We start from the raw sequence: 15,218 nt of genomic DNA on the forward strand, positions 1-15,218 counted from the left end.
GAAACATCCCCTCTGTCTACATCCCAGTAAAGCTGTGGCGTTGCGTCACCATAATTTACATGTAGCAGAAAGTCTGGAACGGGCCACCAATAATAGGACAGTTCTGAAAGGAAAAAGGAACTTAACCCAGTTCAAGCAAAGAAAACCTGATAAAGTGGCTGCTGAGTGTAGTTTTACCTTTAGATCTCATTTTTGCATACTTGAGCTTCATTGGCAGTGACAAAGCAGAAGTTAAAAAAAAGAAAGACTTATGATCAGCAACTGATATTTAATCTGGACTTTGAGAAGTACACTTCATTAACCACAAGTCTGGACTTGGAGTGTAAAATGTGTTTTGTGTGGAAGTTAAGAACAGCTGTCTGTTGGCAGACCAGAGGACTCAGTTTGAGTGTAAATATTTACATTAAGATCCTGGGAGGTAAAGATGGCACTGCTTTGCTCCTGATTATTTACTCCAGAGCTCTACACTGAGTTTCCTTTGGACCGTTCAGATGGTGCGTTTACTGTAGATGGATATTACAGCGTCAGAGGGACAACAACCATTTAAAGGAGGATTATAAGTAGAAGTGTTGATATAAGTGAATCCATAATGCACTTGTTGATAGGCAGACATGTTTGTTGTGATCAATGTGTTTACGTCTTGATGTTATTAGTTGCTGTATTGGCTCAGTTTTAGGATTTTCAGTCAAATTGCTGTTTTACCCCAAACTTTCCTTTTCAAGAACAAACAATGTTCAGGCACAAACTTGAATTAAAGTAACCCATAAAAACATTTTCCACTCATTTTTATTTTTTTGACTTTGTTTGAACATAACTTTCAAATACTCAAAAGGGGAATAGTAATTTGCAGTGTTTATTATGAAGAAATTAAGAGGAAAATATACCTTTTAAATTTAATTTCCCTCTGTTTGGTTTATCCAGACCATATTATCTGAAGTTTGTTTTTTTGTTTTTTCTCAGTGGTCCCTCACCTCACACACACCTACCTTTTCCTCAGCAGTGTGTTTATATTGGCCATCAGTATGGAGAACTGAGCCTTCTTGGGATTCACCATTAATTGCCGTGCTCTGCCTTCATTGTTTGCATGTTGGAGTTTCTATTTGGGTCTCCTTCTTTGGCAAAGCATCTCATCCTTATTGTCTGTTCATCTGTCTCTCATCTCTACTTTCAACGGGAAAGTCTATTTAAGTAGGGTTGTTTGGACTCCGTGCAGCTGCTGTACTGTAGCCTGGCAGGTTTCGTTGGGTGTTATTGGACCGCATTGCTATGAATGGTCATTTAGTTGCAGCTAGAATGATTAAAGGATGGACATAGCTCCTGTTGCAAGAAGATGGTTCAGACAAACAATAGCCAGCAAAGTATAATTACAGTAAAATGTCATAACATTTAGGGTCAACTCAAGTTTTGTCTCTTAGGCGTTGCTTTCTGATAACTAAGGTTTTTCAGTAAATTGGATGGTTTTCAGGCTGTTTAGAGGGAGGATTCTTTATGAGATTTATGAGATTATATTAGTTAGTTTCATTTCTACCCTGATGAAACCATCACATACTGTGCAGCAGCCAGTCCTGCTGAAGCCTTTTCAATTTTTTATATGTGTTTCAGAGTAAAAAAAGAAAATCATCAGCAACTTAATGTAAATGCACAACTCTTTGTCCTTCACCTCTTCAAAAAATACAAAATCAGCTCAGTCTGAGAAAGTTTTCATATGAAATGGTCAACAAATTGATGATATTTACTTTAAACATTTTTTAGGACTTATTATTTGTGAAATTTGACTTTTAAAGAGCACAGTACTTTGTACAACACATGTGTACCATGGAGCCTTAAGATTAGTTATGAACAGTAAAGTAAAAGTAACATTTTTATTTATATAACACTTATCAAGATAAACACACAAAGAAATACAAGTCAACCCCCTCAGGATTTCATTGTGTTTTTTGTGATTGTTCCAACCACACATGATTTTAAGGCAACTTTTCAGAAAGGTTTAGCAAAGGTTGTTGTGGTTATTAGTGTTTTTTTTTTTTGTTTTGTTTTTTTTTCTAAATTTAGTGATCATGGTGATTTTTTTCACATTTAATTTCTTTTATTTAAGTGTTTTGTGGTAGAAAATAATAAAGTTAATAAATTTTGTTTGTTATCCACAACAATGTTGTACACATATAAAGCAACTTACTGTCACTCTCATGGTCAGCTCTAAGAAAGTAGCCTTTTTGGCTCTGAGACCTTTATTAGAAAGGAAAAGAGTGACTAGCAGCAGCGTGCCCATAGTCGGGATTTAAACCTGCTCTGACTACTTCAGGGGCGGTGGTCTCTGTATAAGAGGCTGTGCTCAACCAGTTTGGCACATCATCCTTTTGAAGATTATGTTGCGCTTAGTGTAAGACTCCTGCTATGTTAGAAACAGGTCTGATTTTTTTTTTAAATTTATCTTTGCCCTTTAGTGTTAAGTCCTGGACATGAGCACAATTCAGTGTAGATAACAGCAATAGGAATGCTAGCTAAATGACAGATTCAAAGTTCCTGTTTTATTTACTTTTTTATCTATTTGTTTTTTTTATTACTGCCATACTGCATTCATACAGAAATGTACTATCCCATCGGCCTGATTCGTTTGCTGGAGCAGTCAGTATTCTGTTTACATTCTCTTGGAAGTCAAATTCATAAGATGAATGATAAACATCAGAGGCTGCAGCTGTGGAGTTGAGGAATTTTCCAGTTATGGTGGAAGGTCACGGTGAGCTGAGGATCATCAATTTAATTTAATTTCATCTTCAAACGGTTCTTTTTTTTTTATTTCTATCATGTGGTTATTTTTTTCCCCTTTTTGGTTTAATACATAGCGATGGAGGTTCCTCACTATAAGCAGCAAACAATGTATTCTCCATATGTTTACTCCCATATAATAAGCAATGTTCAGATTTTAAATTATCAATTTCCTTTCTGTAATTGTAACTAACTTCTTTTTTTATTCTGTAATGTAATCCTACAATTATGTCACATTAGGTAGCAACTCTGCTGTTATTAAACCCTCTGCCTCCATCTTCATCTCCTTCTGTCAGTGTAACCTGAGAGCTGCTGGTGTGGTGTGCTTGTGGAGTCAGACAGGCGATCGGGCTCACAGCAGTCAGGGATGGGTGCTGGTGGTTCAGAGGCCACAGCTTGGCCTCATCGACCAAGCTTCCCTTTTTTTGAACCTCTGTGGTTCAGAGGGAAGCTAAGAGCAAAGCGAGCCTAAGAGCAGATGCAGATAACCAGGCTGGGGCATGAAGTGAAGTTGCCCAGAAAAAAAAAAAAAAAAAAAAAAAGGTTGAGTTTATGTGTGAAGTATCATATTTGTAAAATAACAGAAGCGTGGAAAAGTAGCATTGTTATAATCACCGATCCACTTTAGACCAAAATGAAGTCAGAATCATCTTCATCCTGATGGTGTAAACCCATTAGCTAAATCTCTTTTTTTCCCTCAACAGGCTCAGAGAAAGGAGGTGTTTCTTCAGGAGCGATATGGCCACTACAGCCTGACAGACCCCTTCCTGGCACTTCAGAGGGATTTTGAGTGCAGGGTCCCTGGTGGGGACAAAGAACGGCGACCGTTGGGGTCCAGCCCCATCTCAGTCTTGGAAGCTGTCATGGCGCACTGCAGGAAGATGCAGGAGCGCATGTCAGCACAGCTAGCTGCAGCCGAGAGCCGCCAGAAGAGGGTAAGACGTGGGAGGAGGAGGAGGAGGAGGAGGAGGAGGAGGAGGAGGAAGAGGAAGAGGAAGAGGAGGAGGAGGAGGAGGAGGAGGAGGAGGAGGAGGAGGAGATATCAGCTGGGAACCAAATCAAGACCTTGTAAAGTCTGCCAAAATGTAATAGTGACTGCATTGTTTCCATGGAAACATTTAGGAAAAAAACAAAAAAAGAAAAAATACATATATGTATGTATATATATATATATATATATATATATATATATATATATATATATATATATATATATATATATGTACACACACACTGCCAGTCAAAAGTTTGGACACACTTTCCTATTAAAACCAATGAGAAAGTGTGTCAAAACATTCGACTGGTGGTGTATATATATGTATATAAGCATTATTTATTTTCCAACTTCTATTGGCCTTTGAAAACCTTTTAGCCTTTGAAATATTTCAGACTGAAAACAAACGTTATCCATGTGTTTATTTATTCAGTTGGTAATCGCACTGATAAGAGGTAATATAAGTCAAGTAAAGAGTCCGACTGGTGGGTAAATGGGGAATGTTTTGCTACAATCTTTAGCAATAATCACCACACAGCTCTTCTAATTACAGCGGAATCTGACTGTTCAAAGGGAGTTCACCCCAAATCTTGCTGCTAGTTCAGCCAAGCAGTAATCATTTCGCCCCTGCCTCTTGACCTTGGTTTGGAGGTGGAAAGTAAAGCAGCTGTTTCTGTCTGACTGTTTACCTGTACTGTAGACAACAAACAAAAACAGCACTGTTACTAAAGTTCCAGATGGTAACACAAGGAAAATAACTGGTTTTGTTGTTGCTGGACGCTCGTGAGTTGCCTGGTGATCAGCATATATAACATAACATGTGCCATATAAATGCAGCCAAACCAGGTTCAATTCCAACATCTGCCTCACCCACTTTCTCATTTACCTGCGGGACAATAAGGGACACTAGAGCCCACAAGATGACAAAACAATGCAAAAAGAAATAAATAAAACTCTCATTTTCCATTTCCAGTATTTTTGTAATTTCCTCATCAATGTTACCATGACTAAACAATTTTGAACAGCCTCGGTATCAGGGCTGGGCGATATGACCTTTTAGTAATATCCCGATATTTTTATGGCATGTCACGATATACAATATATATCTTGATATTTACCTTAGCCTTGAATTAATGCTTTGGTGCATACAATCACATCAATAAGAGGATTTTGTGTCCACATTAAAACATAATTGTTCATACTGCATCAAGATATGCTGATTTTAAACATTTATGCCAAAGGGATGAAATTGTAACGAAGCAAACTGATCAAAACCGTATTTATTGAACAGTTAAAGCAGTGGCAGAAACATATCATTTTAAAACAAAATAAAGTGACTTTGCATGATGTAATAAATGCAACGTATGAAAATAGGTGCTCTCGGGGGGGACTTTTCAAATGAACTATTATAAGGCTTTGCTTTATGGATACGTTTTTGAGTTGTCGTGTATTTTTTTTCATTGCAGAGTTTAGCGTAGAAATCAGTCTTATAATACAGGCAGAATGTCCTCGTCTCGTCTCCAATAAACAACTTCAGACAGTTTTTAATTCAGGATTTGATTCCCACTCCTTTCTGTACTTTCTAAAGACATGACGAGCTAGATAAATAGTTAGCTTGTGTCACACACACAGTGGATGAAGTGAGTAAGTGACAGAGGCTGTGAATGTAATCAAATATAATTAATTGTTTTTGCGTGACGTGAAAAACTTTGTAATTTACGTCCCACTCTGTAATCCAGAGCGGGATCAGTGGCGGATTTGGCTGTTCATTGTGACTGTGTAGGTGGAGTCATGCAGGTGTCCTCTCTGCTCCTCTGACTGGCTGCAGCTGCAGCCGGAGCCGACTGAGTGCTTTAGGACAGGGAGAGACTCTCGTTCTGACAATAACTTTACAATATGCACTTTAAAGTCAGTCACCAAAACACCAGGAAAGTCTCCAATAACTCCAGTAAACGTCGCTAGATTTGTCGCTTGTCGCTTTTCACAAAAAAAAGTCGCCAGATTTAGCGAGAAAGTCACCAAGTTGGCAACAGTGGCTACACGCTGCCTCTCATGACGTAGCACGTAGCTCACGTTATGTACGTAATGAGGTGCGCTTGCTTTAACTGTCTGTGTAAAGCGGTGGACCATCCCATCGGAGGAGGAGTGAGAAAACCCCACCCACAGCTAAAAACAGCTGCGTGACAACAGGATACTCGAATATGACGAATATAGGCATTTTCTATATCGCACAGTGGACTAGCCACGATATCTCGACTATATTCGATATATCGCCCAGCCCTACTCGGTAGTCTACCTAAAAAAATCACCTAAAATGCCCAATCCATCGATAAGGCTAAATATGGTTCACAGGCTTTTTACCTTCCCCACTCTTTTAGTTAAATAAGCTTTAAATGGTGAACTGATAACAACTCACACACTGTTGTCACATTTGAACCTAAATGTCTCACCGCCATAACAATCCAGTCTTCTTTTTGTTCAAGCCCATTGTGTTTAGCTTTAATGCATTATACCTTTTAATGTATTGAAATTGACTGACACATAATGCACAGTTAAGTGTCATTGGCTGAAGTGGTGGCACTGGAAGGAAATTCAGGTAATCACCACAAGTCAATAATCATGATTGGATGCGAGAGTAAACGGAAGCTCTAAATAAGGATTAAACCAATATCTGCTCACTCAGAACATCTCAGCTTGTGTTGGACAATTAGACTGAACATTTATCACTTTGGTCCAGTACTTTTGACATTGTCTATCATTTATGGGCCTGTGCTTATATATAATTTCAATTTCATAACAGTGACTTTGCAGTCATATTAGATGAAGTCACATTTAAGCATTAACAGATGTGGAAGAGATTTGTTGTCTGTTTGGTTAAAAATTGTCAGATCTCTGAAATGTCTATGGCTCAATTTCTATGCTGTAAGTGAGTGTGAGTAATAATAAAAAAAAAGAAAAAAAAACTTAACACACTCTCAAATATGTGAATTGATGAGGTTTGGACAGAACATAAAAGGAAGGGAGAGGTGGGGATTGCCTGTTTTGATAGGAAAGCTGGTTTTGGTAGTAGTGTGTGTGTCTTTTCCTAAAATGTAATTAAAAACTAACTTACTAGGGTGAGTGTGCTTTGTTTTCATACTCCACCCCATATAAATGCTAACTGTTAGTCTCTTTTGTCAACGTTTAGCAGCCAAGTGACTTTTCTCACAGGCAGGTTTGTCCATATTAACATAAACTAACTAATCTTAAAGGTCCTCTTGATGGGGTCCTGTCCCAACTGGAGAACTTCACGTATCTCAGAGTCTTGTTCATGAATGAGGGAAGGATAGAACGTGAGATTGACAGGCAGATCAGTGCATCATCTGCAGTTATGTGGATGCTGCATCAGTCTGTTGTAGTGAAGGAGCTCAGCCGAAAAGCGAAGCTCTCATTTTACCGGTCGGTTTATGTTCCTGTCATTACCCATGGTCACGAGCTGTGGGTAGTGACCGAAAAAATGTGATTGCAATTACAATGAGTTTCCTCTGCAGGGTGACAAGGCTCTCACTTCGAGATAGGGGGAGATGCTCAGTCATCCAGGAGACGCTCAGAATAGAGCTGCTGCTTCTCCGAGGAACCAAATGAAGCAACTCACGCATCTGTTCAGGATAGTTCCTGGACGCCTCCCAGGTGAGGTGCTCCTGACATATCCCACCAGGAGGAGACCCTGGACATGCTGGAGGGACTAAGTCTCTTGACTGTCCGGTGAACGCCTCAGGATTCACCTGAATGAGCTTGAAGAAGAGACCGAGGAGAGGGAAGTCTGAGTTTCCCTGCTTAGGCAGCTGCCCCTGTGACCCAACCTCTCTTCAGCAGAGGAAAATGGATCTGTGGATAGATGGCATTCAGACACACTCAAAACTCTTATCTGTTCACATTGGAAGGGAATTTGGAGTTCAGTATTTGGCTCAGTGATATTTATTAAAGTGGAACTATTATGTGCATTTCAGGCTAAATTATTTTTATTTCTAAGACCAGAAGGGCTGGGATGGATCAAGTTATCGTCACAAATCGCTTTATTTACTTCAGACTGACCCTCTCTGTTGGCTGTCAGATCAGCCTGTGGGCAAAACGAGTGGATTGAGACTCTTCCACATTAAGCCCCGCCTCCCGCCACTGCACTACATCGGGAGCGTGCACCACAACTGCTTTCGCCGTCATTGTAACGTCTCATAAACAGAAGGATTAGGCTAATATGAACTCAATAAAAAACACAAAATACAATGTCAACACATAGCATACAGCCCTACATGTTGGAACCTGAATCAGACCCTGAAAACGAAGTGGAAAACAGCAACCCACAGCAACGAATGCAGCAGGATGTCTCTCTTTGGTAAACTCACCAGCCATCGTTCGAAATAATTTTATCCGACGTTTTCCACCCGCCTGATGTATTTGTACATGCCCTTGTTAACCAGTAGAAGGTAACCAATCACCGAACCTTATCCCCCGGGACGTCACAAGTATTTCGAAGTAGAAAAAACTCTCTAAAACGACGGGTTTTTCGTCGCCATGGAAACCGAACAGAGAGAGTGCTGGAACTCAAACTCAAACTCAAGCATGCATTTAGGTGATAAAAAACAGTGTCGTTCACATGTCTGATGAGGATTCAACACTGTAACACTGTAGAAAGCTCAGAAAACTCAAAATACTATAATAGCACCCCTTTAAAGGAATCGTTCAAAAATACATTAGTTTTATACTCTGGCTGTGATTTTGAGAGTCTAAAAAAGTAATTTTAGCTTAACTCAAAAGATTTGACTTCCTTTGTTGATAAAACACTTAGGATTATTCAGGGGTTAAATTTAAAAGAATATTTTTGCTGTTTGTTGGTTTCCGTAGCTATTTAGGAAATTATTTTCTTTGAACTGGTTGGTAAGAAGATCGCATAGACTTTTGTAAATTGGTTTTAATTCGATTAGAATTGGATTACAATGGATGGGACTGAGTTGGTGTGTGTCTCAAAAAGTGTCCTTACAAATGAATCTGAGTTGAATTGCATTGAGCTACACAACAGAAAGCGATTGATATCTGACAGTAACCTCTACACATTTTTACTCTCTGTAGCAAAGAATAAATCCTCATGCCCCCACTGATTGTTGCATCATTCTCAAACCTGTCTATGTCTCGGCTCAAACCCATCAGATAGGAATGACGAGAACGTTTAAAATGGACAGTGACTCCAGAACAAGTGACAAAGGCTCAGAGTCATCGGGGGATCCTGTGGTTGCCGGGTAGAGTGAACTCCACTCGGACTGTCTGCGCTATCTTTATCCTTCCATCCATTTCTGCTCTTGCCGTCCGCCTGTGAGTAAGCTGTTGAATTATCCATGAGGTCTTAGACAAGCTGAAGGCAGGCAGGAGCAGTGTATTTCTATAATAAAGACAACCAACTCCCTTCCTCTCCCTTTCCATAAATCAGTCATGAAGTCAGAGGAACGTTCATCCACACCCCTCTTCTAAAACTGTGAAGGACAAACACTGTTTATGTGTTTTTGTTGGTAAACATGCTGCAAGAGTAATATGTAAAACTTTCCTCAAGTCTCCCCTCCAACCCCTACTTTGCCTCTTTCGCTTCTCATCCTTACACTTGAGACGTTGAATAAGCTGCTTTCTTTTGTTATAATGCCAGTGTGACTTTGTGCTGTGCAGGTATGATAATAGACCTTTTTTGGAAAGCCTCTTCCTTTAAGCCTTATTAAATATTTCACTTAGCTGCACCAAGGGAGCACCAATGCTACTCCAGGTGCCTTAATAGTACCTCTAGAGAAATAAGTTCCACTTGAATGTCTCTAGTTTTTTTGCTCTTCTGGGAGAGGGCAGTACGGGCAAAGTGTTTGCCTACAAGTCTGAGCAAACTGTGCTCCGTTAGATTGTATGAGACAAGGAAGGTGTTCATTCAAGAGGTTTAAATTTCCAAAGCCTGCGTTCAGATCAACAAGAAGTCTTGATCATAAAGTAGAAGAGTAGATAGAATAATCTTGGCTGGTTTCAGTCTGTGCCTCCCAGAGTGTCATCACCTTTACAACATCCCTAAATTTGCTCCATAGGCAACAGACATAATCCTCACCCAATTAGCAGCTAGTCGTAGCACCTCTTTTGGAGTAACAACTGGCACTCCCTCTTGCTTATGAACCCAGTGTCCCCCCTCCTCTCCATCAGCTGGTTGTGATTTTCACTCACTGATGACTTTGGGATTGGAAGGGTAGTTAAAGATGGGGGGTGGTGATTGTGTTTTGGGCTGGGAGGAAGGGTATCTAACAATCTCTAAGGTTTGATGCTTGTTAAAGGACAAGAAGCTTCTCAATTGGGTGGAGAGCCAAAGTTAAGCTCCGTTACCCTCTGTGAAGCCGCTCTGAGCTAACAATAGCAGGTGCTCCAGATATAGAGACTAGAGCTGTGACAAGTCATCGAAATTCAACCATAGGCAGAGACACCGTGTCTCTGGACTCTTTCCACAAGCCACTATGTGGTTTAATAAAAATATCTGTACTTCATTGCCTGGCTCATTTGATTCATTTGGCTTGTCAGTGCTCTATTTTGCTCGGACTTATTTGGGCTCAGCATGGAAATGTGGATCACTGTGGTCTGCAGGGGAAGAATGAATCAGGGTTGCATATGATGGTGTTGTGGACAGAGTCAGTCACAGATGTGGTGGTCCGGAGATTGAGGAAATGAAGATTATTATTTCAAAGAGCTTCTTGCATGAATATTAGATAATTGACTTGAATTTGATTGATTTCAATGAGCCCTTTACAGCAGGTACAGTTGTTGTGGAGAAATGTTGGGATGACTGAGCTCAGGTGATTTGTATATAAGAGACATAACACTACAATGATGCCATTAAGTGGTGAGGTTGTTTCTGAATAAGTCACATGTTCCTGTCATTATTTTCCCCTTGTTAGTGTCAGGTTTGACCCCCATTTGCCATCAAAACAGCCTTAGTTCTTGGTGGCATAGATTTAATGAGGTGTTGACAATTTTCCTCATATTTAACTCCACATTGACATGATGGAAACACATAGTTGCTGCATATTCATGATGAGATTCTCCCATTTTACTGCATCCCAAAGCTGCTCAATTGGATTGATATCTGGTGACTGGGGAGGACATTGGAGTACAGTGAACTCATTGTTGACATTTTGTGACTTGGTGCATCATCCTCCTGAAAGTACCCATCAAAAGATGCTACTCTGTGGTCACAAAGAATTGGACATGGTCAGCTACATTAGGGGGTTTTCTACTGACATTTCCAGGATTTTTCTTTCCTGGAATTTGTTTACCAGGGTAAAATAATTCCTGGTAATCTGCATGGTGTTTCCATTGCAAAGCTTTAGAAAATTAAGTCCAATTTCTGATGGCACTTGATGGTTCAGAAGTCAGACCCACTGTTTCTTTTGTGGTTCTTTGACTTCTTATTTCGCGTTTCAGTTTGCGAAACATTTCTCTGTGTGTCCTGTATTTAGCTCTTTTTTCCAGACACTCAGTTATTTCAAGATTCCGACTCTTAAGAAACACTAAATGTTGTACTTGTCAAATACATTCATAATACCATGGGCCTTGTCCTCCAGCCACAACATTTTATGGGCAATAAAAAAAAATAAAGTTTGGACAAGTAAAATAACCATGTTTGCAGCTGCACTGTGACTTGAACATGTGGTGAATGGAAGTGCAATCAATGCAAGTATCTTCCACCAATCAGATTTATTCCACTCATGGAAGGAATTTCACACCTCAGGAATCTGAAAGTCCTTCCACTCTGCTTGGGGACTTTTTCATTGAAAGTTTGGGAATTTTCTTTGTTTTTTCTTTATATTTGGGTAATGTCAGTGGAAATCCAAGGTAAATGAAAAAAGTTTGTGAAGTGAAAAAAGGGCAAATGCTCAGGTAGGTTGTGGTGTTTAAACCATGCTCAGTTGATACCAAGGGCTCCAAAGTGGGCCAAGAAAATATACCCACACCATTGCACCACCAGCAGCCCGAACCATCGGACATCATCCGGCAGCTGAAATAGAAATTTATTAAGGTTGGACACGTGTATTGATATTCTGTATATTTTAGTAGGAACCCGTGGTTGTTTGACTTCCTGTTTACTTCCTACCATCTCCAACTGGGGTGCCTATTCTCCTCTGACATCAACAAGGGACTTTTGGTCTGAATATTTTTTAGATCACTCTCTGTAAACCTTGGTGATTGCTGCAGTTTCTCAAATACTCAGACCAACACCCACGCCATGTTTCTACTCTCTAAGATCACATTTCTTCCTCATTATGATCCTCAGATTGAACTCCAGCAAGTTGTAATTACCATGTCTATGTGATTAAATGTACTGAGTTGCTGCCATGTGACTGGCTGATCAGACATTTGTGTTAAGGATCTGAACATGTGAGCCTAATGAAGTAGTTAGTGAGTGTATCTGTACTGAACTACAGAGTACAGCTTGCAGTAAAGAGGTTTTTTGTGTATTATTATTTTACATTTTACAATTATTTTATTTTTGTTTAGTTTAAGACACAAAATATCAAAGGGTAAGTGTTGATCAATACCTTTCCTGCCATTTCCATCATTATATTGAGAGTGTTTGCTAAATACCTGCAATTCTCTGACATTGTCTTTATTTTCTAGCTGGAAATGGAGAAGCTGCAGCTCCAGAGTCTGGAGCAGGAGCACCGCAAGCTGACGGCACAGCTAAAAGACGAGCGTGAGAAGAACAAGCACATCGTCATGATGCTGGTGCGCGAGTGCAAGCAGCTTGCCACACGAGTGGTGGAGGAGTCGCAGCGCTTTGACGAGCTCCAGGCTCGCCTGGACGAGGAGAGTCGGACCTCCAGCCGGCTGCAAGAGGAGCTGGGCACCGAGCGCCAGCAGAGCCAACAGATGGAGGCTAAGATGGAAAAGCAGCTGTCAGAGTTTGACACGGAGTGCGAGCAGCTGCGTGCCAGACTTGGCCGAGAGGAGACCGAGAGCCAGAGCCTGCGGCAGCAGGTGGATCAGCTTAGAACTGAACAGGGAGATGGGAAAGGGACCACTGCTGGAGATGCTGGACCTGCTGGAGCTGAACCTGCTGCCGCCACCAGCACGCCACCCAAGCCCAAAACCCTCACGTCCGTTTCTGTAGCCACAGAGCCCATTAGTTCTCGAACAGCCTCTTGCCAAACAGACCTGCCCCCTGCTGAGGTTGAGGGTACTAAGAAGACCCCCCTCACTATACCTGTCAAACCAAGCCCTGCCAACTATGTAGGCCTGAGCTTGCCAAAGACATCTGGTCGGGGGATCGTCCACAGTAGCTCAGGAGGACTGGCACAGACAGAAAATGGCTCAGAAGGCCAAACCCCCCACGGCTTGCCCACCGGGGTCAGCCCTCGTGTGCAAGCAGCCCGGTACAAGTTTCAGGAACAGGACCAAAATGGCACTGCATCCCAGAGTCCTCCAGCCCGGGACCTTTCCCCCACCAACCGTGACAACTTTGCAGCCAAGCAGCAAGCGCGTCACACTGTCACACAGGTTCTGTCACGCTTCACCAGCCCTCCCGCAGGGGGACCCCTGCGTCCAGGCCTGCCCCACTCTGCCTCAGAGGGGGGCCCTTTTCCCAGCCGCCTGAGCCATCCTATTGGCATCAAGTCGCCCACGGTGACCAGGATCGACAGGGGGAATCCTCCCCCTATACCTCCCAAAAAGCCAGGGCTATCTCAAACCCCCTCTCCTCCTCACCCACCCATCAAGGTGGTGGGGGACAGCAGTCGTTCCCCTGGGGCTGGGTTAAAACCAGCCACGCCCCAGCTGCCGCCCAAACCTGCCCTGGACCTGGTCCCAGCCCTGACAGCCTCTCAGGTGGGTGTCTACCCCCCGTCGCCCTCCCTGGGGCCTGGGCAGGGCCCGCAGCGGCATCCAGCAGCAGCATGTACAGAGTGTCCCCCAGTCATCAGCCCTGCCACCAGTGTCAGTAGTCCCTCCCCCATAAACACCCCCTCCACCTCTTCCTCCATTAGTGCTCCATCCTCCCGTAGCCCCTGTGCCTCCACAGGCAGCCCCCTGGCAACAGCATCAGGTAAAGGGGCTCCTCCATCTCCCTCCAGTTTTCTTTTCTTTCCAAGGTGCTTAGCTAGTTTAGGATAGCCCAGATTAGCATCCAGATTCCAGGGGATGAGAAGGTAACACGGTCTAATCGGGCGTATGTCTCCGACTCTCCTTTCACTCCAAATGACCTTAAAGATCTGATGTTGCTCACTGCTTTCTCTCTCTCCACTTATTCCCCTTCCCCTCCCTGTAATATGGCCTCTCTATGGGCCCCTCTTGTCTGTCCTGTTGTCACGGTAGCCACATTCATTTCCCTCTCAGCAGCAGACACTGACAACATGTCGCTAACAGGAGAATTTCAGGGAAAACTGAATGTCAGGGTGAACTAAGGCAGACTCTCCAGATCGGTTTGTTGGCCTTCCTACCAGTAACCCCTATCCTCTCTGAAGCTGATGCCAGAGGCTGCTTACTCCTTCCCTTCCCTTTTCCCCAACACCTGTAGCATGGCATGATCACTCTTCCCCTTCCTGTTTTCCACCTCCCATTAACCCTGTACCGCTGACATTTGTTATTCACAGTAATATAAATGTTTACATTTATATTTTTTTTTGTAATTTGCTTTTTAGTATTTAGCTGAATGCAACATGATTGAAGATAATTCCAGTTGATTATTTTTAGTGAATTGGGCCTTTAGATAAAATAGATGCCTTATTGATTTTTGATAAGTTATTCTGTGTAAAATCTGAAAGACATGAATGCAACAGCGATAAAAACAAGATCTGAAACTGGAAATATCCTTAAATTTACCCATGAGTGTTTGCATCCTGTGAAGTCCTGATTTTTTGTGCATGTATCTTATTTTAATAATGTATAGCTGTTTAATCGATTCATACACATATTTGTGAGAACAAATCTTTCAGTTTCATAAAGTTAAGACTACAGTAGCTAAACACTGAACATCTTATCTATGTGCTCATTTTAATATCTAAAAACAGGGTTTTAGACCAGTCCAAGTCCTCCAAAATGTTAAATGACATTTTGAAGCTTAGATTTAATTGGATCAAGACAGAAAACCTCTAAGTTCTTACTTCTCTCTCGTGTGAAACAGTAGTTGCAAAACTTTTCAAAGCTGTTGCATTTGATTGCAGTAACGGCTGCCGTGGTCTTGTCTTGTGAGATTGGGTGCTCCACTTTTTCTCTACTCTTTTGGATCTTTCTGTTCTGGTCTATGAATGCTGATAATCCTCACTTGGTCTTTTCTAGCTTAACCCATGCATTTCAGAAACTGATGCAGTGAGCCAAAACATCTAGAAAAGTAGTTGTAGCACAGCTGGGTTTAGTAATTCTTGACCTCATCTGTCTGTATGTCTGTCTGTCTGTGTTGCTTAAAATAATCCAGTGA

At 41.7% G+C, this 15,218-nt stretch overlaps 1 protein-coding gene across 1 annotated transcript in view; it reads left to right on the forward strand.

Moving 5' to 3' along the window:
* cttnbp2 (cortactin binding protein 2) overlaps positions 1-15,218 on the forward strand; it is a 95,099-nt gene that overhangs the window by 45,118 nt on the left and 34,763 nt on the right. The window contains exons 3-4 of the mRNA XM_079252884.1: positions 3,471-3,701; positions 12,425-13,847. Of these exons, the coding sequence (XP_079109010.1) occupies positions 3,471-3,701; positions 12,425-13,847 (1,654 nt within the window). The remainder of the gene's footprint in view (positions 1-3,470; positions 3,702-12,424; positions 13,848-15,218) is intronic.

This window comes from Telmatherina bonti (genome assembly GCF_933228915.1).
Source record: "Telmatherina bonti genome assembly, chromosome: 2".
Lineage (NCBI taxonomy): Eukaryota > Metazoa > Chordata > Actinopteri > Atheriniformes > Telmatherinidae > Telmatherina > Telmatherina bonti.